The sequence below is a fragment of the Phaenicophaeus curvirostris genome, unplaced genomic scaffold (genome assembly GCF_032191515.1).
Source record: "Phaenicophaeus curvirostris isolate KB17595 unplaced genomic scaffold, BPBGC_Pcur_1.0 scaffold_93, whole genome shotgun sequence".
Taxonomy (NCBI): domain Eukaryota; kingdom Metazoa; phylum Chordata; class Aves; order Cuculiformes; family Cuculidae; genus Phaenicophaeus; species Phaenicophaeus curvirostris.
Genome location: NW_027206715.1, coordinates 217,591 through 241,087, shown reverse-complemented (window position 1 = coordinate 241,087; position 23,497 = coordinate 217,591). Strand labels below are relative to the sequence as shown.

General features: G+C 56.0%; 2 protein-coding genes and 1 long non-coding RNA gene across 5 annotated transcripts; 1 reads left to right on the top strand and 2 right to left on the bottom strand.

The window, feature by feature from the left end:
* Window positions 1-133: 133 nt before the first annotated feature.
* Window positions 134-7,218, bottom strand: SAE1 (SUMO1 activating enzyme subunit 1). 2 transcript variants are annotated; one of them, XM_069882264.1, is made up of 9 exons: window positions 7,073-7,218; window positions 6,091-6,202; window positions 5,155-5,328; window positions 4,494-4,636; window positions 2,907-3,006; window positions 1,457-1,562; window positions 1,114-1,258; window positions 544-613; window positions 188-417 (listed from the first exon to the last, which is right to left on the bottom strand). In XM_069882264.1, exons 1-9 carry the CDS (start codon window positions 7,171-7,173, stop codon window positions 325-327), a joined length of 1,044 nt encoding a protein of 347 aa, XP_069738365.1. In that variant the 5' UTR covers window positions 7,174-7,218; the 3' UTR covers window positions 188-324. The 2 variants fall into 2 exon arrangements, with proteins under 2 accessions (XP_069738366.1, XP_069738365.1); XM_069882265.1 differs by lacking the exons at window positions 544-613; window positions 1,114-1,258 and having other exon boundaries at window positions 134-417.
* Window positions 7,219-7,573: 355 nt separating this feature from the next.
* Window positions 7,574-23,007, top strand: ZC3H4 (zinc finger CCCH-type containing 4). The gene is made up of 14 exons (XM_069882236.1): window positions 7,574-8,101; window positions 13,174-13,393; window positions 14,048-14,158; window positions 14,994-15,216; window positions 15,711-15,856; window positions 15,958-16,054; window positions 16,214-16,347; window positions 16,768-16,881; window positions 17,088-17,199; window positions 17,831-17,940; window positions 18,023-18,369; window positions 18,775-19,127; window positions 19,951-20,202; window positions 20,656-23,007. The coding sequence occupies exons 1-14, from the start codon at window positions 7,950-7,952 to the stop codon at window positions 22,047-22,049; spliced, it is 3,765 nt and encodes a 1,254-aa protein (XP_069738337.1). The 5' UTR covers window positions 7,574-7,949; the 3' UTR covers window positions 22,050-23,007.
* LOC138734556 (uncharacterized) lies at window positions 9,396-10,931 on the bottom strand. 2 transcript variants are annotated; one of them, XR_011339590.1, is made up of 4 exons: window positions 10,840-10,931; window positions 10,031-10,321; window positions 9,781-9,843; window positions 9,396-9,697 (listed from the first exon to the last, which is right to left on the bottom strand). It is a non-coding gene; the product is annotated as an uncharacterized lncRNA (long non-coding RNA). The 2 variants fall into 2 exon arrangements; XR_011339589.1 differs by lacking the exon at window positions 10,840-10,931 and having other exon boundaries at window positions 10,031-10,568.
* Window positions 23,008-23,497: the final 490 nt, after the last annotated feature.

Below are 23,497 nucleotides of genomic sequence, written 5' to 3'. Positions count from 1 at the left end.
GATTTTAATTGGTTGGAGGAGCAGGTTTTTTTTTTGGGGGGGGGGGCACATAAGGTTTTGGGGGCGAAAAGGATTGGGGGGTGCAATTTCGGGGGGTCCATAGGGTCAGGGGGGCAGTTGGGGGGGTCCAGGGGGCCTGGGGGGGGGGTCAGTTTGGGGGGTTCCCCCCCCTCCCCAATAAACCACGTTGAAGAAATCTGCTTTTATTAACCCAAAATGACCCCACAGAAAGTGTGGGGGGGGGAAGACATGGCCGCACCCCCCCCTTCCCAACCCAATTCCCGCATCCCCCAATTCCGGATCCCGTTCCCAAGCCTTCCCGCCTCATCCCGGCCCCAAACGCTCCACAATTCCATTTCCTTTGATGCCATCGAAGAAGAAGAAGTTGTTGTGAGGGGGATCCCGCTGGGAAAGGGCCTGGAATTCACAGGGGGGGAATGGGAATTCCGTTAGGGCTGGGAAAATCCCAGATCCCAGCGGGATTCCCAGTAGGATTTTGGGAAGCGGAGCCCTCCCCAAGCCCCCAGTCCCAAACTCTAGTACCTTGACTACCTCCTGGCCCAGGACGCCTCCCACCACGGCGCAGACCGGAGCCATTTCGGAAAAGCAGTAGCTGGGAAAGAGAGAAAAACGGGAATTTCAATGGAAAAATCCAAATTTCTGTCTCGTAAAACACTAAAATCCTGAGTTTTCAACCCGAAAAGGAACGAGCTGGGACCGGCTTCGTGCTACCTGGTGAGAACAAGCAACATTCCCAGAACTCCCAGTAGGCAGCGCGGGGCGGATCCATCCAGGATCGCTCCTGATCTGGATCCACAACTGGAGTCGCTCCAGACCCGGAATTGCCCGGAGGATCCAGAAGGGATTGCTCCCGAGCCAGAACACATCCAAGATCGCTCCGGATCTGGAATCGCTCCGGATTAAGAATCCGATCTGGATGATTTGGGATCGAGGACGCGGCCGGGATTGCTCCGGATCTATAATCCCAAACCCACGGCACAAAAGGCCTTGGGGATGATCCAGGTGCGACGCACAGAGCTGCGGCGGCTCCCGTCTACCAGGAAACGACGTCGGGACACGCCGGAAGTTTCCTGGATCCGTCTGGATCCGTACCTGACAAACTCCTCGGGTAGGATCTCGGTGGCCACTCCCAGAGCGTCCAGGACGTCGCGGCGGATCTGGAGCAGCAGCTCGGAATCCTCGGCAAAGCGCGGTGGGGAGGGATCCCTCCCGTTATCCGTCCGGAATTTCAGGAGCACTAGGAAAAGAAGGGATTTATCCAGCTGCCGGCACTGCATTCCTTGGGAAGAGCCATCACGGAGCCAAAAGCTCGTGTGAACGGAAAGAGGAGCAAATGGAGCCACGCGGCCCTGGTGCTTCCATCCGCATCCCCGGGAATTTTGAACTTCCTGATCTTCCAGCTGGGAAAAGCAGGAATGAGGAAGCTGGGATTTACCTTGGAGAAGGAAGTAATCCGGAGTCGTGCGTTTCAGCGCCGCTTTTGCCTTCTCAGTGCTCCAATCGACTTCCAGGGCTTCCTTCAGCTGGCAGAACCCAACCCGCTGTCGGAAAAGACGGAATGCCCGGCGTGAGAGGCAGGATTCCCATATCTCAGGATCGCGCTTCCGCAAAGCTTATCCCAGCGGGAACCGGCCTTGGAAGCGCACTCTCCTAATTAAAGGAGGGGCAGGATGGGGCGTGCCGAGCTTGGGAAAAGCAGGAATCTCCGAGGCGTCAAACGTCGGAGCGGGAAATTCATAAATTAAATAGTTTGGGTTGGAAGCAACTTTAAAGATCATCCAGTTCCACCTCCAGCCATGGGCTGCGACGCTTCCCACTCGATCAGGGGCTCCAAGCCCCATTCCAACCCGGCCTTGGACATCTCCAGGGACGGGGCAGCTGCAGCTTCCCTGTTCCAGGGCCTCCCCACCCTCATGGTGAAGGAATTCTTAGTTCTACCAAGCCTAAATCTTCTCCTCTCCAGTTTGTCCCCATTCCCTCTCCGTGTCCTGTCCCTCCCCAGCTTTCTTGGAGCCCCTTCAGGCGCTGGAAGGTCGCTCCGAGGTCTCCTCGGAGCCTTCTCCAAGCTGAACAATCCCAACTCTCTCAGCCTGTCCTCGTACGGAGGTTCTCCAGCCCTTGATCATCTCCGTGGCCTCACAGCTCCACTTCTCCAGCCCATTCAGGTCCCTCTGGATGCGAATTCCAACGGGAATTCCGCCTGCTCCAGCAGGGGGACAGGAAAAGCCTCGGCCCCTCGCGGCACGCAGGCTCCGGCATTCCAGAAACAGCTCCAGAGGAATCCGCCGCGTGCTCGGAATTGCCGCCCTCCCCCAGGACGGCAGCTGGCTCCGAGCGGAATGCTGGGAATATTCCTAACCCTTCCAAGGGGAAGCGAGATGAAAGGGGGAAAGGGTCACAGAAGGGCGTTATCCCAGCGGCTCCGCTCACGGTCCGGATCAGCTCCAGGGGTTTTCCACTCCTCTGTCAAAATTCCAGAAGCGACGCCCAGGCCGGGGGCAGCGGAACGCAAAAAGGTTTTGTTTCGGAGCGGATTTTGCCCCTCAAAGACATGCAGAACGTTCCCACCCGGAGCCAGAGGTTTGCGGATACATAAAAAGCTGGAGCTTCCTAGTTTGGGCTTCCCTAATTCCCCTTCTCCCAGTACAACCAGGATAAAACACTTCCCACCAGGACAGCTTCCAGGGAAAGAAAAAGGCAGGGAGGTGGGAACACCCAGAATTCTGGATAAACGAGGGGGTGTATCCCCAAAAAAATCCCTTTCTGGGATGAGGAAGCTTCTTGCTCCTCAGGGGGTAGGGAACAGCAGCACAGGGAAGAGCTCACAATGCCACCTGGAAGTCGATGGGATCGTGGAGCGATCTCCGTAGGGTTTTCCCACTCACCTTTTTCACCATGGTGGTCTCCGAGGAATCCAGTCTGGCTGTCTTGGTGCCCGGTCCATCTTCCACCCCCGGATTGACCTTGGTGACCTTGGGTTTCTCCCTGCCCAGAGAAAACCGGAGCGCGCATTGGGAAAGCGCCGTTCCCAGAAAAATCTTAAGATCTCCAAGTCTGGGGCCTCTCTGAGCAGCCGAAGGAGCCGGAACCCCAATCCCATTTTCCCACTCCTGGTTCTTCTCCCAGTCCCCTTGCTCTCGATTCCCTTCCAGTCTTTCCCGTTCTCCTCCTGCTCCTAGTTCTCCTCCCACTTCCCACGATCCCATTTCTTTTCCTGCTCTCTGTTCTCCTTCTGGTTCCCTGCTCCTTGTTCTCCTCCTGCTCCTGGTTCTCCTCTCATCACCTGGACTCCCAGTTCTCCTCTCACCTCCCATGATCCCGGTTCTCCTCCTGCTTCCCGTGCTCCCAGTTCTCCTCCTGTTCTCCCATTCCTGGTTGTCCTCCTGTTCCCTGTGCTCCCAGTTCTCCTCCTGCTCCCTGTACTCCCAGTTCTCCTCCTGCTTCCCGTGCTCCCAGTTCTCCTTCTGTTCTCCCATTCCCGGTTGTCCTCCTGCTTCCTGCACTCCCAGTTCTCCTTCTGTTCTCCCACTCCTGGTTCTCCTCCTGCTCCCTGTACTCCCTGTACTCCAAGTTCTCCTGTTCTCCCACTCCTGGTTCTCCTCCTGCTTCCCGTGCTCCCAGTTCTCCTTCTGTTCTCCCATTCCTGGTTGTCCTCCTGCTCCCTGTGCTCCCAGTTCTCCTCCTGCTTCCCGTGTTCCCAGTTCTCCTTCTGTTCTCCCACTCCTGGTTGTGCTCCTGCTTCCCATGCTCCCAGTTCTCCTGTTCTCCCACTCCTGGTTGTCCTCCTGCTCCCTGTGCTCCCAGTTCTCCTCCTGTTCTCCCACTCCCAGTTCTCCTCCTGCTTCCCATGCTCCCAGTTCTCCTTCTGTTCTCCCACTCCTGGTTCTCCTCCTGCTCCCTGTACTCCCAGTTCTCCTCCTGCTCTCCCATTCCCGGTTGTCCTCCTGCTTCCTGCGCTCCCAGTTCTCCTTCTGTTCTCCCACTCCTGGTTGTCCTCCTGCTCCCTGTACTCCAAGTTCTCCTGTTCTCCCACTCCTGGTTCTCCTCCTGCTCCCTGTGCTCCCAGTTCTCCTTCTGTTCTCCCATTCCTGGTTGTCCTCCTGCTTCCCGTGTTCCCAGTTCTCCTCCTGTTCTCCCACTCCTGGTTGTCCTCCTGCTCCCTGTGCTCCCAGTTCTCCTCCTGTTCTCCCACTCCTGGTTCTCCTCCTGCTCCCTGTGCTCCCAGTTCTCCTCCTGTTCTCCGACTCCTGGTTCTCCTCCTGCTCCCTGTACTCCAAGTTCTCCTGTTCTCCCACTCCTGGTTGTCCTCCTGCTCCCTGTGCTCCCAGTTCTCCTCCTGCTTCCCGTGCTCCCAGTTCTCCTTCTGTTCTCCCACTCCTGGTTCTCCTCCTGCTCCCTGTACTCCAAGTTCTCCTGTTCTCCCACTCCTGGTTCTCCTCCTGCTTCCCGTGCTCCCAGCTCTCCCGACTCACTCCACGAACTCATGTTCCCTCAGGTCGGCAAACATGTATCCGTGGTATCCAAAAACGTCTCCCGTGAAGAATTTGATGCCGTTCCGGTGGCAAATCTGGTCGATCTGCACCATCACGTCCCGGGAACAGCACGTCAGGCAGACCTGCAGGCCGAGAGCGTGAACGTTCACCCCTGCTTCCCTCCTCCTGGTGTTTTTGGGAAGGAGGGAAACATTCCCTGTTTTCCTGTGGGAAACGTTCCCGGGAGCTTTGCTGTTTCATTCCTGGTGAGGCATTCCGGATTATTATCCCAGGCTAATTCTAGCAACTTCGGATCATGAGGAGGGGAAGGGACCTCATTCCTGGATAATTCCAGTGGGAACCGGGGTAAAAAAATTTATTTTCCACCCTCTGGCTGGACCACTGAGTTGAGAAGTGGCGTTGGATGAGATTCCGACCCCTGCTGGCCCCAGAATTCCCAAAACACCCAATTCCTACCCCTGCCAGCCTCAGCATTCCCAAAAAAACCCAGCATCCGCTGCCCGATACACCCTACGAAGGCTGCTGGAAGGGGAACTAATACCGTTTGAACACAGAATAAAGAAGGAATTAGGGCACAAGCTTGGGAAAAAGTCATCCAGCACTTCCTTTTCCAACTTTCCCCTCCTGCTTCCGTACGTACGGCATCAAACTGGGTGAAGAATTCCTCGGATTTGCTCTCCACGCTCTCCGGATCCGCTTTGACATCCACCATGGGATTGAGGTTCTGCGCCCGTTCCAGCGAAGCTTCTGCTCTGTTCCGGCCTAAGGAGCCCACGGGAATGAGGAACTGAGCCCGCGTGTCCTCCTGGGAAACCTGGAACGGGAGGGAAATAGAGAGTCATTTTCCTGTGGAAACAGGAAAAGACCCTGGGGAAGAATCCCAAGTGGGAATTCTGGCCTGGAAGGGAAAAGCATACAGAAAAACTCATCCGGGATGAAAAGACTCCAGGTATTCCATGCTAGTCAGGAATAAGTAGGACGTTTTCCTGGCTCCGAGGAGATGCTGGGCCGTGACCCCACGCTCCCACGGGAATTCCAGGTCTGGGAGGGGTTGGAATGACAGCCAAAGCCGCTTCCCAACTCGGCATCCCAACCAGGAGGTGGAAAATCCTTGAGAAGCGAGGGAGGAGGAACACAAGTTGTGGAAAAGCACGAAGACTGGGGATTGGAGCTGTTTTTTTGGGAATGTCAGGGCTGGCAGGGGTAGGAACACATCCAACGCCACTTCCCAGCATTCCAGATTGAGAATTAGAACCCACAGCAGTGCCTGTTCCTGGGATTGGGGGATCCACAAGGCTTGGAGCCGGATAAAAACAGGGAAGCGATGGCGAGGTAAGGCCAAATCCTGGCATCCTGCAGGATCTGGAGGCTTTCTCAGAGCCGGACGCAGCACCCGGAAAGCGACGGGAAAGGCCACGCTTCGGCTCCAGGGTGGAAAAACACAACCTGGAATTCTGCTGCCATGGAAACGACTGGGAAACGCAGCTTGACTAGAAGAATCCCGGCTGAAACGGAGCTTTTACCCCAAAAAACCAAGGAGCGATTCCGTTGTTGGGAAGGGGTGGAAGTGCCTCACCCGCTCGTGGTCCAGCATGGTCAAAGCTTTGACTCCTGCCAGGATGAGGTTCTTGGCCACCTCGGCTCCGAGTCCTTTCATTCCCACCAGGAGCACCCGGGACGCGCGCAGCCTGTGGAAGAGGCAGGAAGGGATCGCTCAGTGCTGGGATGAGGGGAGTGCCCCCACCCTCCTGTAGAGACCCTCCAGGCACCCTACAGCACCCTCCCAAGCCCCTATACCCCCCACACCCCATATTTCAGGCTCCCCAAGCACCTGCAGGGCCCCATAAGCCCCTGTGGGGTCCCTACAAGCTCTTATAGGGCTCCATAAGCTCCTACAGGACCCCTCCAAGCTCTCATGGGGGTCTCACAAGTTCCTGAAGGGCCCCCTGCAAGCTCCTATAGGGCTTCATAACTTTCTATAAGGTCCCTGCAAGCTCCTATAGAGCCCCTCCAAGCTCCTATAGGGACCCATAAGCTCCTATAGCACCCCCTCAAGTTCCTACGGGGGCTCATAAGTTCCCACAGGGGTCCCATAAGCCCCTACGGGGTCCCGCCAAGCTCCTACAGGGGCCCCATAAGCCCTTATATGGCCCACAAGCTCCACAGGGCTCCATAAAGGCTCCAAGCTCCTGTAGGGGCCCAATAAACTCCTAGAGAGCTTCATAAGTTCCTATAGGGCTTCTGCACGCCCCTACAGGGACCCCACAAGCTCCTATGGGAGCCTCATAAGCCTCTGTGGGGCTCTGCAAGCTCCCATAGGGGCCCCAACAAGCTTACATCAGGGCTCATAAGCTCCTATAGGGGACCTATAAGTCCCTGCAGGGTCCCACAAGCTCCTATAGGTGCTCCTAAGTTCCTATAGGGGCTTATAAATTCCCATAGGGGTCCCACGAGCTCTTCTGGGGGCTCACGAATTCCTCTGGGGCCCCACAAGCCCCTCACACGCCCCCCCCCTCCAACTCCCCACCCCACCCCGCAGCCCCCGTCCCTCGCCGCACCGTTTCTGGGCCTCCAGCCCCCAGAGCCGGATCTGTCGGTCATACTGCGCCGCCTCCTCCTCGCTGATGCCGCCGGGGCCGCCTTCCTCCTTCTCCACCATCACCGCATCCCCCTCCTCCTTCTCCTTAGAGCCGGCGCCCCCTGGCGCCCGCGCAAACGCTCGGCAACAACCAAGTCCTCGGCAAGGGGGGGGGATCCACCCCTAGTACTGGGGGTCCCTCACCCCTAAAGCCTCTCCCCGGCGGCAAAATCACCTGAATTCATTTCATTCCGCGGTTTCGTCGCCTGTCAGAGATGTCACATCGCCTTTTTCCGCCTCAGGAACTCCCCATAGCCTTTCAATGGCGCCCGCTGTCCCCCCGCGCTCTCAAATGGACTCGCCCTCCCCGCCGCTCTTCGGCCCTTCCCGCCCTCTCCCATCTCGGCAACTTCCGCCACCTGTCGCTGGGGGGCGCTCGGGTTTTCCCGTCCCCGCTCGGGTGTTTACGCCCGACTTCGCGTCCTTCCGTCGCCGCTCGTCCATTTCCGGCCGCTTCCGTAGCCGCCTTCGGCTCGTTCCGCCGCCGCGCTCAGCTCCGCCCGCCACCCTTCGTGCGTCTCCGCCTCCCCTTCGGCTATTTCCGCCCTCCCTTCGGCTGTTTCCGCCTCCCTTCGTGCCTCTCCGCCCTCGGTGCCGGGGCGCTGCCTCGGCGCGGCTGCGTGCTGCCGGCCGCCATTTTGTGTGCCTGCCCGTAGAGAGCGCTGGGGCGGGCGGGCGGAGAAGCCGACCCCCCTTACGCTGTGAACAGTGACTGTGCCCCACTCCTTATCCCCCCCCCGCCTCACCGAGCCCCAGCCCCCTTCTTTTTCTCCCCAAGCAACCCCTTCACCACCCCAATGGCCGTGGAGAGCCCGAGTGTCCCCCCCGCCGCCGCTGCTTCCCCCCCAAGCCCGCACTGCACCCCCCCATCTCCGTCCTGCCACGACAGCGGCAGCTGCAGCCTCCCCCGGCCGCCGCTCCAACACCACCATCACGGCCCGGACGAAAGGTCCAGTAACCGCCTCTTCCCGAGAGCCTCTCTGTCTGTCTTGTGTCTGTCTGTCCGGCTCGCCGGACCAGGTTTGGGGAGGGGGGGGAGGAATGGGGAGGGGGGAGGAGGAGGAGGAGGAGGAGGAGGGGGGAGGAAGGAAAGGAGGGGAGGGGGGGAGAGGAGGAGGAGGAGGGGGTGAAAAGGGAGCCCAGGGGTGTTGGGGTGGAAAAAAGGGGGTTTTGGGGTGGAAAAGGGGCTTGGGGAAGGGGGGGGAGGATGAAAGGGTGGTGGGGAGACGATGAGGAGGAAGGAGGGAGGGTGAAAAGAGAGCCCAGGGGGTTAAAGGTGGAAAAAGGGGGTTCAGGGAGTGAGGAGGGGGGGGGAGATGGAGAGGAGGAGGGAGTCCAGGGGGGTTGGGGTGGAAAAAGGGGGTTTGGGGGAGGGGGAAGGCGAGGAGGAGGAAGAAAAGGAGTAGGGGGAGAGGAGGAGGAGTGTGGCAAGGGGGCCCAGGGGGTGTGGGGAGGATAAAAAGGGGGTTTGGGGAGCGAGGAGAGGGGGGGAGGGGGTGAAAAGGGATCCCAGGGGGTTTAGGGTGGGAAAAGGGGGATTTGAGAGCGAGGAGGTAGAGGAGGGGGAGAAAAAGGTTGGGGGGAGACGAGGTGCGGTGTAGGGAACCGGTTCCTGGAGCGAAAAGGGAGCCCAGGGGGGGTTGGGATGGAAAAAAGGGGGTTTGGGGAGCGAGGAGGGTTGGGTGTGTGAGGGGGGATTGTGTGAAGAAGCTGGTGGCGGGGGTGAAAGAGGAGCCTAGGGTGTTTTGAGGTGAAAAAAGGGGGTTTGGGGAGTGAGGAGGAGGTAGGGATATTTGGGGAGAGGTGGCTAAAAGGAATGAAGGCTTGGTGGAGGCACGGGGGGGGTGGTGGGGGGGTGGGCAGGGGGGTTGGGGGCCCCCTCAGCTGCTTTTTATGGGGGGAGGGTCCTTAACGAGGTCTTCATTAACACTGGGCTTGCTTAATGTCCCCTTTTGCCTTCATTAATGCCCCCTTTTGCCTTCCTGCTGCTTCCTTGGCGCAGGAAAGGGTGGGATACAGGGGGGTGTTGGGGTGCCACAGCCTCCGTTTCCCCCTTTTGGCCAAGAAAAACTCAGCTCCAGGTACTAAAAAGTGTAAAAAAAAAGTGTAAAATCTATATATTTCTATCTCCAGAACCCTCTATTTCCTCTCTAAAGCACCTTCTTCCCCCCCCCCACCATAACCATAGCCATTTCCTTCCTTAGCGCTTCGTTTTTCATAGTTGAAACCATAAAGCCAGGAAATATCAGCAAAAATATACAGTTAAGGGGGAAAAAAAGGCAAAAAAATAAGAGATTTTGATGCCTTTTCCCCTCTCCAAGAGGGTAAACGTGCAGCAAAGCTGCTTTGTGGGCTTCGGTCTCTGAGGAGTTTTGCTTGCCAGGGTTAGGTTGGTAAGTAAGTTTGTTTATTGAATAATTAAATTATGCCTTTTCCTGCCTTTTTTTCCCACCACCGACTCGATCCCGAAGCCGTGGGCAGGGTCTGTTGTGCATAAGCAGAGCTCCAAGCTGAGTTCTTCCCCTTTTAGCCCCGATGTGAGTGTCTAAAAGACAAAAGCAGTCACAAAAGCACACAATTTACGCTCCCCCCACCCCGAAAAAAAAAATCTGTTGTGATGTTCCCTACCCTTGTCCGGCAAAACTTCATCCTCATTCCATTCCGGTGAAGCTCCGGGCTGCCCCCGGGGTGCTGAAACAAAAAGATGTTAAAAAGTCTTGTTAAATCACTGAATGTGTCAAAAAAGTGAAAAATCAGGTGGCAAAAAGCACCGATTCCCAAATATCATCACACATTCCCCCCCCCCCATTCCAATGTGCGGATAATTAGAGAAACCGAATTAACGATGTACAGTTTAAGCACCCAGTTCTGAGCAAACCTCGTTAGTGTCTTCGCTTTTCCGTCCCCCTTTTCCTATTCCCTCGCGACTCGGGTTTGGAAAAGCTCCGGTTTCACACGCTGTCCAAGTGAAAACACCACGTGCAGTGTTGGGCTCTTCCCCATCCCAATAACGGGAATTTCTTGGGATTAAGTGTTCCCAGAGACCCCAAACCACACACTTTCACCCTGTTTTATCCGCTTTGTGTCATTCCCAGGTGGAAAAACCCGCACCGTTCCCACTAAGCACACTGAAATTGTGGTGGGTTCTTCCCTTCTTTGTCTTTATTCCCTAAAAAAAAAGAAGGAAAAAGGTGTAAAATCAGGCAAGCACTCACAATAGCAAATTAGAGGCCTCCTCATTAGGGATTTAATTGCATTCCCAAAGGGTTTTCTGCATAAAACAATTCCCACTGATGTCTTTTAGCCCTCTTCTTAAGTGCTTGTGATGGGACCTGAACCTCCTGTGGCTTCAATTTGGCCACGGAATCATAAAAGGGGGGTGTTCCCCCCAAAAAAAACCATAAAATTGGGATATTCCCCCCTAAACCCCATAGAACTGGAATATTTTTCCCCAAAAAAACATAAACCCGGGATATTTTTCACCTCAAATACAAGAAATTGTGATATTTTTTCCCCCAAAATAACGTAAAACTGTTATCTTTTCCCAAAAAAACCCATAAAACTGGGGTATTTCCCCCAAAAACCATATAGCTGGGAATATTATCCATGTTAAACTTTACCCTTCCCCCCTGAATCCTGGAAAATGCCATTGTGGATGGCTTGAAATGAGGGGTTTTTTGTCCATACCCTTCACTTCCTCCCTTTTTGCGGGTGGGAAGAACCAGGAATTCTTGGAGCATCTGAAATTTCAGGGATGTTGTGACCGGATTTGCCGGAGTTGAGCGATTCTGTAAAGCAGATAGGGATATTTTTCCCCTCAAGTCGGAATCAGGCTTTTTTCCTTGTGCTTTGCTCCCCATTTCTCATGGGAATCGACCCCAGCACTTGCCTTTTCCGTAGGGAATGACCTTTTCCATCCTGCAAATCCGCATTAAACAGCCCGGAGAAACGGAGCAACTCCCGATAGCAGCGTGCCCGCCCAGGAATCCGGTTTGGAATGTTCTTTTCCAAGGGTGGAATTGTTCCTTGGCCCTTTGCTGTCCCAGCTTGGTTTTCCAGGCTTTGGGATGATTCCAGGATGTTGGGATTTCAAGGAGTGGGAAGGTTTGGGATTAACATTCCCAGAGAAACCTCGCGCAGAGACCACAAATTTCATCCTCCCTTAAAACTGGGATTTTAGGGAGGCGAAATTCCTCAGATTCCCCCTAGGAATTGGCTGATGGGATTGCTTTCCAACTTTTTTCTTCCCGTGGTGCCAAAATCCAACCTCAGTTACGGAAAAGGTCAAAAAAGCCGATGCATTCCCATGCCTTTTGCCCTATTCCGCGTGGCTGGAGTGAGGCCTCATGGCTTTAAAGCCGAGCTGCCTTTATTTCCTGATTGATGGCTTCGGAATCAAACGCGAGGCGGGCTGGAGGAGAGCTCCCTTCCCTTGGGATTAATCCGGAACGATCAGCATTGTTGGGGAAGGAACAGGGAGCGCGCGGAATTGGTGTCTCCGGGGTGATGCCGGGGTACGATCCGTCTCCTCTGAGCGAGATCTCAGCCCTAAACTTTTCTCCCGGGATGTTAAATACGGGATGAATCCCCTTGAGCTGGAAAAGCCTCACCTTCGTTTTTTTGTGGAAAGGCAGCAAATGCAAAAAAATGACATTTCGGCCCTAAAAGGAGCGGAATTCCACTGAAATCGGCGCCACAGGGGTTTAAATCCTGCTGGGAGAGAAGTTGCGGAGGGTTGTTTTCTGCCGGGATGAGCCAATCCCACCCAAATCTCGCTCCGTCTCCGGCTTTTCTAGGTGCTTTGTGCTTAATTTTCCTTTTTAAGCTGATTTTTCTAGCTTTTTGCCCTGTGATCGTTCCCTCCATCCCTAAAATTCCACTTCCAAACTCTCGTGTTCGCCCAGGTTCCAGGCAGGTGTTAATCCCAGCGATCTGCACGTGCAGCTTCCCTTCCCGTGGATCGTATTCCTTAAAATCTCATAAAACCCCAAGTCAGCGTTCATTTTCCTGGGATGAAATCCCAAGCCGGAGCTTTTGCGCCTGGATTTGATGCGTAACGAGGCCTTGTCACGCTTCCACCTCTAAACACCGACCCTCTCGCTTCTCTCAGCATCCGTGGATCCGCTCCGGAATCCCGGCTCGTGCTCCGGGGCAGCCGATTTCACAGTCGGCTGCCCCCCTTGTGCCAAAACCCATTGGATTTTCACACAGGTCAGGGATTAAATCCACTTTTTTAGAGAATAAAGGGACTCCCTGGGTCACATCTCCAGATGCAGAGCGCCCCAAACCCCCTTTTATCCCTAAAAATGGGAAAATCCACTTGTTTTCCTGCTTAGTGGCTTAGCTTTGCCGGAGTTTCTTCCCAGAATAATGACCAAGGAGCAATTAATACCTTGATTAATGGCTCTAAGTGCCAGGAAAGCCGCTCAGTCGTCCCTTCCTTGTGCTCATTCCCAAACTGAAGCTGTAAAAAGTGGGATTATTGATTTCCAGAGACTATTCCGCTCATTTTAATCCTTGTGCTGCTCCTCAAAGGGCCCAAAATCCCTCTGGAATTCTCTCATCCCTCCTTTTTCCTCCCCGGCAAAGCCTCCCTGCGCTCTGACCAGCAGGATAACCGTCGGAAAAGAACGGTTTTCCATGCCAAGCATCGTTGTCGCCGCGTTTTATCATTCCCAGTGCCTCATCCCGTCATTCCCATGCCTGTATCCCGCCATTCCCGTGGTCCTGAGGCCACACAAACTGCTTCCCGGGGGATTCCTGCTCTTGGAATGGGCCAGGTTGTTGATTAAAGTGTTTACTGGAGTGGAATCACCGTGATTTCTTGGGAATGTTGCACGCTGGAATGTTGGAGTCGTCGTTTCCACATTGACTTCTTTGTCACCTTTAACTCCAGGCTGAGCCAATTCCAGAATGGGAGATTGAAACTGGGAATCTGGGAGCCGAGGAGCTGAGCAAGTAGGGATTCTTTCCCTTTTTTCTTGGAATAACGGGAATTTACGGATGCCATCTGCTTTACAGGGAGGATGGAGAGCTGGAAGAGGGCGAGCTGGAAGACGATGGAGGAGAGGAGGCGCAGGATCCTTCCGTATCCCAGGAGCGAGGTCGGAAGGAGAAAGCGGAGAAGCACCACAGTGATTCCGATGAGGAGAAAGCCCATCGGCGGATGAAGCGGAAACGGCGGAAAGAGCGGGAGAAGGAGAAGAGGAGATCCAAGAAGAAAAGAAAATCCAAGCACAAGGTGAGGCTTCCAGCTCTTCCACCATCGGGGACAGTCCAGGAATTCCTCCTTTAATTCCAGGGAGCTGGAGATTCTTCTCCCAGGGATAATTCCAAGGTTTCTTGGGATTCGGCTCGGAGGTTCACGGGTCAGATAAAAACCCGGCAGCGCTTGCTTATTTGTCTGAAAGAAGCAGAAAGACGTAAGGGAATTCCAAGTTAGGGAATTACGTTGGAGCTGGGGAATTACTTTGGAGTTAGGGAACGGCTTTGGAGTCAGGGAGCGGCTTTGGAGTCGGGGAATGGAGTTAGGGAATCGCTTTGGAGTCAGGGAGCGGCTTTGGAGTCGGGGAATGGAGTTAGGGAATCCCTTTGGAATTGGGGGATCCCTTTGGAGTTTGGTGTTTACCTCAGAGGGGATTCCTAGCTATCGGTTTTCCAACCTCAAGGATGTTTATGCCTGTAATTCCAAGAATTTCAGGAGTGCAGGCAGCGTCCTGTGGTTTTCCCTGCTGGATAACCCGCTCGCGTGTTGTAATACCACAAGCGCTGCGGATTTTGTTAAGGAAATTTGAGTTTCCGAGGAAAAAAAGAGGACACAGGGAAGCGGTGTCGTACGGAAAAGCTGGAATTCCAGCAGAATCCATAACGGAATCCCCTTTTCCTTGCCTTGCAGCGCCACGCGTCCTCCAGCGATGACTTCTCGGATTACAGCGAGGACTCGGACTTCAGCCCAGGAGAAAAGGGACACCGAAAATATCGGGAATACAGCCCGCCCTACTCTTCCGTAAGTACCTCCCGGTGGATGGGGATGGGGAAGCAGCTCTCCGCTTCCGTCTGGCTTCAAACTGGGTGATGGGACAACTCCAAGGGTCACGTTGGGACGGCGATCGTCCCTCGTGGTGTTGCGCGGAGATCCATCCTAGGCCCCGGGGCTCTTTAACGTCTCCGTAAATGACCTGGATGCAGGACTTAGAGGTTCAGGATTGTCCTGCTCTGCTCCACCGTGAGCCCCGGGGGCAGTTTGGGCACCACAGGATAAAAAGGATCTCAAGCTCCTGGAAAGCATCCGGAAGAGGGCATGGAGTCGGGAAGGGTTTAGGGGTGAAGCCATGCGAGGAGCAGCTGGGTCTGTTCAGCCTGGAGAAGAGGAGATGGACAGAAGACCTCGTTGCGCTCTGCAGCTTCCTCACACGAGGAGGAGGAGGAGCTGTTCTCTTCCCTCCGGACCTGAGGGAATGTTAGAGAGATGCCGGGAGAGGGTTAGGTTGGACATTAGGAGAAGGTTCTTCACCCAGAGGGTGGTGGAACATCAGAACGGGTTCTCCAGGGAAGAAGTCACGTTCACGTGAGGTGAATGTTGGGGTGTCTTGTGCAGGAATAGGAGCTGGACTTGATGATCCTTGTGGATTTCTTCCAGCTCGGGCCGTTCCGTGACTGGATGAGTTTTGGGATCATCTTGTGGGACGGGGGTTGGACTCGATGATCCTTGTGGATATCTTCCAGCTCAGGCCATTCCGTGATTCCATGATTTAGGGGTGGGATTGAAACAGTTTGTATTAATGAAGATCTTGGGATTGATAGATTCCATCATCAACTAACATCTCTTGCCTTTCCCAAAGTCCCACCAGCAGTATCCGTCCTCTCACAGCGCTCCCATGCCAAAGAAGAGCTATTCCAAAATGGAAAGCAAGAATTATGGGATGTACGAGGAGTACGACAACGAGGAGTACGGGCAGTACGACGCGGAAGACGACGAAGAGATGGGGAAAGAGGATTATGACGACTTCGCCAAGGAGCTTAACCAGTACCGGCGAGCGAAGGAAGGCTCCCACCGCGGCCGAGGTACATCCAGATATTCCGATTCCTACACACTCGTTATCCACAGCTCGTTTGGCCAAGTGGGATGATTCTGGAGGAGACACATCCTTGTGGAGGGGTTGGAAAAGGCCATTCCTGGGCGACACGTCCTCCTCCTCTCCAGAGGAACCTCTAATGTTTTAATTAAGTGGGTATTTTTCCAACATTGATCATTTTAAAAGCCCCAAATTGATTCAATGTGGGTAGAACACCCCAAAGACCTTAATTAGAACAAAAAATGAAGTGGATTGATGGTGGAGCGAGCGCTTTATCCTCACAGGTTGGTGTTCCTGCTCTGACGTTGTCACGTGGCAGCTGATGTAGATAAAAAGTTATCTTTTATCCGCTTAAAGCCCCATTTTTGGAGGATCTTGAGGACTCCTCGACTCGGAATCGCTGTTTCTGGAATAGGGGTTGTTCGGTTTCCTCCTCCTGGCTTTTGGAACGTGAAGCTGAGCTCATCCTGTTTGGTTTTCCAGGAGGACGTGGCCGAGGCCGAGGCTACCGTGGGCGCGGCGGGCGAGGGGGAATGCGTGGTGGACGCGGAATGGGCCGAGGGAACCGCGGCCGCGGCAGAGGCGACCACCCCGAGGATGAGGAGGAGATGTATGAGGAAGAGATGGAAGTAAGCATGGATCCGTTGGCTTCAGAGGCAGGAATCTCATTTGGGATGAGGAGGAATGGGCCACGCTTCATCACTAACAACCCTGTTCTTCTTGTTTGCAGTACGGTGATAACGAGGAGCCCATGGGCGATGATGACTACGATGATTATTCCAAGGAGTTGAACCAATACCGGAGGAGCAAGGAGAACCGTGGTCGTGGTGAGCGGGATGATGGGATGGGATGGGATGGGATGGGATGGGATGGGATGGGGTGGGATGGGATGGGGTGGGATGGGATGGGGTGGGATGGGGTGGGAGCGTCCTGCTCCCTCACAGCTTCTAGAGAAGGCGGGGAATTAAGGAGAAGCTGTTTTCCAGGTTTAAACCGAGGTCGTGGCCGTGGTCCCAGAGGACGAGGGAATAAAGGAATGGGCAGAGGACGCGGCAGAGGTGGAAACCGGAAAGGAGGCGGAATGAACGAGGACGATGATTACTACGATGAGGATATGGGAGTGAGTAGCTCCGTGTCGGAGCGGTGGATGCATCCCTTACCCAATCCATCGCCATTCCCGGGCGCCACGTCCTCGTGGAAGGGCTGGAGGGGTTGGAAAAGGCCGTTCCTGGGTGACACATCCTCACGGATGGGGTCAGGAGGGTTGGAAAAAGCCAGTTGTTAAGTCCCATCAGGCTTTGGAGAAGCGAGAAACCCAAACAGATCTTCCCCGGGATCCATACGAGCTGTCCCACCTACAGAGTGGGCTGGATGGTTTGGATTCCGGTCCCTCAGGGTGCTCAGGAGCCTCCTAGGCTTCGTTCTCATCCCAAATCCTGGTGGTGTTCCCTCTTGGAAATGGCTGTGAAGGATGTTTCGATGTGATCCGTTGCTTTGGTTTCCGAATTCCTTGTCCACTAACACAACATCCTTCTGCTAGGACGGAGGAGGCGGTGGGAATTACCGTCGGAACGACCACGACAAACCCCACCAGCAGTCGGATAAGAAAGGGAAAGTGATCTGCAAATACTTTGTGGAAGGCCGATGTACCTGGGTAAGGGAACAATTCCAGAAGAGTCCTTTTAGCCTTCACCAACACCAGAAGATCCTCGGTTTAACGAATTCCGGGGTGGGATTCGTCCTCAAAAAGGGTCTTCTGTGGAGCTTCCACATCTTCCTGTCCATCCCACCTGTATTCCAGGCCGTGGACAACCACGGTCACGTTCCTGCTCACCCGTTATCCCGTTGTTTTCTCACCAGGGTGACCACTGCAACTTCAGTCATGACATTGAGCTACCAAAGAAGCGGGAATTGTGCAAGTTCTACATCACCGGCTACTGCGCCAGGGCGGAAAACTGCCCCTACATGCACGATATCCTTCCGGAAGTCGGCATTCCGTTAGGCCAGGTGGGATTGCTCCGTGGAGAGGGGTCTGGAGGAGTTGGAATAGGCCATTCCTGGAGGCCACGTCTTCGTGGATGGGGTTGGAAGGCTTGGAAAAGGCCATTCCTGGAGGCCACATCCTCGTGGATGGGGTTGGAAGGCTTGGAAAAGGCCATTCCTGGAGGCCACATCCTCGTGGATGGGGTTGGAAGGCTTGGAAAAGGCCATTCCTGGAGGCCACGTCCTCGTGGATGGGGTTGGAAGGCTTGGAAAAGGCCGTTCCTGGAGGCCACGTCCTCATGGATGGGGTTGGAAGGCTTGGAAAAGGCCGTTCCTGGAGGCCACGTCCTCGTGGATGGGGTTGGAAAGCTTGGAAAAGGCCATTCCTGGAGGCCACGTCCTCGTGGATGGCTTGGAAAAGGCCATTCCTGGAGGCCACGTCCTCATGGATGGGGTTGGAAAGCTTGGAAAAGGCCATTCCTGGAGGCCACGTCCTCATGGATGGGGTTGGAAGGCTTGGAAAAGGCCATTCCTGGAGGACACAATCCTCTAGGTCCTGCTGACCAACTCCTGCTGCTGCAGCAACTTCCAGCTGAGTTTTATTCCTTAATATTCCGTACGGGATTTCCCGTGCAAGCTTTTCCACACCACCGGCAACTGCATCAACGGAGACGACTGCATGTTCTCCCACGATCCGCTCACGGAGGAGACACGGGAGCTTCTGGATAAGGTATGGGACCTTCTTCCACGCCTGGAAGATGGGATGGGATGGGATGGTTTTTCCATTGTTCCTCCCTCCTTTCTCTCCGTAGATGCTCGCAGACGACGCAGAAGCAGGCGCGGAAGACGAGAAGGAGGTGGAAGAGCTGAAGAAACAAGGAATCAACCCTCTTCCCAAGCCACCTCCAGGAGTTGGCTTGCTTCCCACGCCTCCTCGTCCTCCCGGTCCCCCGGCTCCGACGTCTCCCAACGGAAGACCGATGCCCGGAGGGCCTCCTCCGCCGCCGCCACCGCCGCTTCCGCCTCCGGGGCCGCAGATGCCGCCTCCGATGCACGAGCCGCTTTCTCCGCAGCAGCAGGAGATGTACAAGAAGATCCCGTCGCTCTTCGAGATCGTCGTGCGTCCCACTGGGCAGCTGGCGGAAAAGTTGGGAGTGAGGTGAGGGCCGGGAGCTCCCGGAGAGCGGGAATGGCGGGATCCGGGGTGGAAACGTCCCTTCCAACCCAAGCCCTTCCACGATTCCATCATCCTTAAGTCTCTTCCAAGCCAAAGCATCCAGGGCCAGGGAAAGTCATGGAATAGGGGGTCTTGAGCGCCGTCACGAAGCACGTGCAGGAGAACCATGGTTCAATGATCATTAAGGTCCTTCCAGGAGCAGGGATAGGGCTGGGAATGCCGATTTTTGGGCTGGGAACGGCAGGTTTTGGCGTCCCACCAGCGATTTCAGACCTCACGCAGCCGTGAGAAAGGGCTTTCGCTCCGGTTTTTGGCACCCGGCTGCTCCGTCCGTCCTTCCGGATGACGGGAAGCACAACTTAAAAGTGGATTTTTTCTCCTCTTCAGGCATCCAGGTCCTCCTCCTCCGCGATTTCCGGGCCCGGGAGGCCCCCCAGGGGCGATGCCAGGCCCGATGCACCCAGAAATGCATCCTGACATGCATCCCGACATGCACCCGGATATGCACCCGGATATGCACCCCGACATGCACCCCGACATGCACATGGACATGCCGATGGGGCCGGGGATGAATCCCGGCCCTCCCATGGGGCCCGGCCCTCCCATGATGCCGTACGGTCCAGATGATTCCCCACATTCCGGAATGATCCCGCCGGGTCCTCCGCAACAAGGATTTTACGACAACTTCTACCAACAACCAGAAGGGTTGGAGATGGAGCACGGCATGATGGGAGATCCAGGTGGGTCCCGAGGAGCTTTGACGGCTCCGAGATGGGGCGTTCCGCGAAGCCGAAAGCGGGGAGAACCAGGATGGTTTGGGATTCGATTAACGGGGAAGGCTCGAGGGGAGGGAGGTTCTCCAAAGGGCTCTGGGCAGGTTGGGATGATGGGATGAGGTTCAACAGCAGCTCTTGGGCCACCAGGGCCCCGGGCAGCTCCCGGCGAGGAGGAGAGCGGCTGGAAAGGGCCCTGGAGGAGAAGGACCTGGGGGGGTCGGTGGGACACGAGCCAGCAGGGGCCCAGGGGGCCAAGAAGGCCAAGGGCATCTTGGCTTGGAGCAGCCCCCAGGGAGGTTCTTCTCCCTCGGCCTCTGGGGAGACCCGACCTCGAATCCTGGGGGCAGCTCTGGGCCCCGAGGAGAACCTGGAGGGCCTGGAGCCTCCGGAGAAGAGCCCGGAGCTGGGGAAGGGGCTGGAGAAGAAGAGGAGCGGCTGAGGGAGCTGGAGAAGAGGAGGCCGAGGGGAGAGCTCGTTGCTCTCTCCAACTCCCTGCGAGGAGGTTGTGGAGAGGAGGGAGCTGGGCTCTTCTCCCGAGGGGACAGGACGAGGGGGAACGGCCTCCAGCTCCACCCGGGGAGCCTCAGATGGGACATCAAGAGAAGATTCTTCAGGGAAAGGGGCCCTGGAACAGGGAGGGGGTTGAGTCCCCAACCCTGGAGGGTTTAGAAGGTGGGTAGATGAGGTCCTCAGGGACGTGATTGAGTGGCAGGTAGGAACGGTTGGACTCGATGATCCAAAAGGTCTTTTCCAACCTGGTGATTGGACGATTCCGTTCCCTCCGCAGAGGACTACGGCGCCTACGAGGACATGGAAGGACCTCCAGGAGAGCACATGTTCCCAGATCCATCCCTGGATCCCGAAGCTCTGTGCGAAGGAGGCCCGGCCGGGTTGCCGAAGGCTCCGGGCGGCGTTCCCGACTTCATGCCGTCGGCACAACGAGCTCTTTACCTTCGGATCCAGCACAAGCAACACGAGGACGAGGAGCGAGCGCGGAGGATGGTGGAGAGCGGCAAGCAGGACCGGGAAAACGAGGAAGGCAAGTGGGCAACCACTGCGTTAGCCCAACAAAAAGTGGGATAACGCGGATCCGCTTCCGATTTTACCCGTCCCGGAGGTGTCGCCTCTGGAAAAGAGGGAGACGGTGGAGAAATTGGGGTGGAGTTGGGGAATCCACTTTGGAATGTGGGGGATTTTGGGGTGGAAAAGGATCGGAGCTTCTGGAAAACCGGGAATGTGAAGGAGATGAGGCTCCAGGCCTCTGAGCTCCGACCCTGGAAGAAGAAAAAGAGGGAAAAGAGGAAAAGCTCACAGCTTTCCGGGAAGCGGGGAACGGAAGGGCTGAGCGCGAGACTCACACACGCAGCTCCAGCAAAATATGGATTGTTGGGAATTCTGAGGGGAGAAAGGATGAGTTTTGGGGATCGATCATCATCATCGTCAGGGCTGGAATTCCTGCTAATCCGCCGCTTCCTCTTCTCCGTCCCCGCAGGCGACACCGGGAACTGGTATTCCAGCGACGAGGACGACGGGGGCAGCAGCGTCACCTCCATCCTGAAGAGCCTGCGCCAGCAGAGCTCGGGCCGGCCTCATTCCCAGCCTTCCCACGGCGAGCTGGGAGCTCCCTCCGGCATGGGCGACCCTCGCCTCCAGAAATCCCAGGCCGGAGGGAGCGGCCGCCCCGCCGATCCGCGTTTACGCGATCCCAGGCTTTCGCGCCCCTCGGATCTTTCCGCTTCGGCTCTCCCCGGCGACTCGGGCCCCAGCGACCCTCGGCTCGCGCGCCTCCTTCCCGCCTCCGCTCCCAAAGCGGATGCTCCTCATCCCGGCGGCGTTCCCAAAGCCTCTCTGCTTCCCGAGGAGGAGGAAGGAGAGCGGGCTCTGCGGGATAAACCCATCACCATCCCATTGGACGCTCTCCCGGGCCATTCCCTGCGGGATCCGCGCTCCCAGCTCCAGCAATTCAGCCACATCAAGAAAGACGTCGTCCTCCACAAACCCAACTTCTCCCGGATGATCCTGTGGAGCCCGGAGGATCTCATCCCGCTTCCCATCCCCAAACAGGAGTTTATTCCCATCCCGGCTGCCCTCCAGTCCATGCCGAGCCTCGATCCGCGGCTCAACCGCTCCCAACCGGCTCTTTCCGATCCCAGGCAGCGAGCGGGAGCGGCGGCGCAGGGCGATGCCGGCTCTTCTTCGGCCTCCGGGATCCCGGATTTCGAGCTCCTTTCCCGGATTTTAAAGACTGTCAACGCCGCCGGCAGCCCGAGCGACAAACCCAGCGATCCTCGCGTGCGTAAAGCTCCCTCCGATCCCAGGTTACAAAAATCAGCGGAAGCTTCTAGAGCTTCCAAACCTTCGGAAGCGGCATCGGATGGCGGCGATTCCGGCCCGGCTATCGCTCCGTACGATCCGCGTTTGAGCAAAGGGAGCGGGCAAAGCAGCGTCCTCAGCGCCATCAGCCTTTACGATCCCAGGACTCCGAGTTCGGGAAGCAAAGCTTCCGATTCTCCCAACGAAGGCTCCTCGAAAGCCACGGAGCCCGGGAAAACCGCCGTGAAATCCAAGGAACCCCTTTTTGTTCGGCGTTCCGCTTTGGAGCAACCCGAATCGGAGAAGGCTGGCGCCGACGCCGCTACGGACAGGTACAACAGCTACAATCGCCCGAGGCCCAAAGCTCCCGCTCCGGATTCCGCTTCCCAACCCGCTGTCCATAATCTTCCGGTCCCTTCCGTGTACGGAATGGTTAAACCCAGCGGCAAATCCGGAGCGGGAAGCCCCTTTGCCGGGAATAGCCCGGCCCAGGACAGCGAGCAGCAAGACGCCGCGTCCCTCAAAGACGTCTTCAAGGGCTTCGATCCGACAGCTTCTCCGTTTTGCCAGTAGGGATTCCGGCAAATCCCAACCTGGCTTCACTCCGCCCGTCCCGGCGTTGGGAATTCCGTGGATTCCGGCCTCTTCGGGCCCTTTGGAATCCCGTTTCGGCCTAGAAGCCCCTCGGAGTCGCCGCTTGGGCTGAATCCACAGGGCCGGCTGCGCCGATTTCCTTCGGTTGAGCGCTTCGTCCCCTCCAAAATCGCCGCATCCGGAGGGAAAAATCATCCGCAATGGGATCCGCTTCGGCTCAGAAAGGAAAATCCTCCCCCTTATCCATTCCTCGCTCCAAACTCCCGCGCCGCCGGGGGGATTTTTACACCGGAAAATCTTTATATTCGCTGGTTTTCTACAATTTCTGAGGTGAACGGGGGGGAAAAAAAATACGGAAAAGCATCAAATCCCTCCAAAATCCACGCTGGGAAAGGGGGGGACGGGCGTTCCCGCTTTGCTTTTGGTCTTTTTGTTTTGTTTTGTTTGAAAATTCCATTTTTTAATGCCGTTTTTTTCAGGAAAATGGGAGTTTGGAATCCCAGAGGTGGCACCGAAACAGTCGCAGCCCCCGAAATTCCAAGAAAAGACAAGGAGAAATGAAAAATTTATATTCTTAGTATTAAATTATTCATCCTAAATCCAATTTTTGTCCCAAAAAGGGATTTTTCCCCCCCCAAAAAGCACTCAGAGATGTTTTTTTGTTCCACGTGGCGAGATTTTCCATCCCAACGTGGGGAAAAAAGACAGAAAAACCTGTTTCCCAGCTGGAAAATCGCCTCAAATCCTTATTTTTCCGCTCTTTTTATTGCTCCCTTGAATCCGAGTGGGATTTTCCCAACTCCTCGCGCCCCCCCAGCACCTTTTCCTGCTGTTCCGAGGGGTTGGGACCGGAATCTTTTTGTAAAAGGCTTTATTATTTGATTTTTTAGGGGTATATTAAACATAAAAAAATCCTGGATTCGGAAGCTGAGTGGGGGGGGCTGGGAATTCCGGGGGGGGGGGCAAGCGGTGAGGAGCGGTTGTAATAAAAGTGTAAATACGGAGCCGGAGTCGTGCCGGAAACCCGGGATTTGGCCCCAAAAAATGGGATTTTGGGGGGCATTTGCCCTTTTCGGCCTGGTTTTGGGGTGGAATTGGGGGGGGGGGAGGGGGCAGGGGGGGGATTTGGGGGGCACAAAGGGGTTTGGGGGGCAGTTTGGGGGGGCAGAGGGGGGATTTGGGGGGCACGAAGGGGTTTGGGGGGGCAGAGGGGGGATTTGGGGGGCACGAAGGGGTTTGGGGGGAGTTTGGGGGGGCAGAGGGGGGATTTGGGGGGCACGAAGGGGTTTGGGGGGCACGAAGGGGTTTGGGGGGGAGTTTGGGGGGGCAGAGGGGGGATTTGGGGGGCACGAAGGGGTTTGGGGGGGAGTTTGGGGGGGCAGGGGGGGGATTTGGGGGGCACGAAGGGGTTTGGGGGGGAGTTTGGG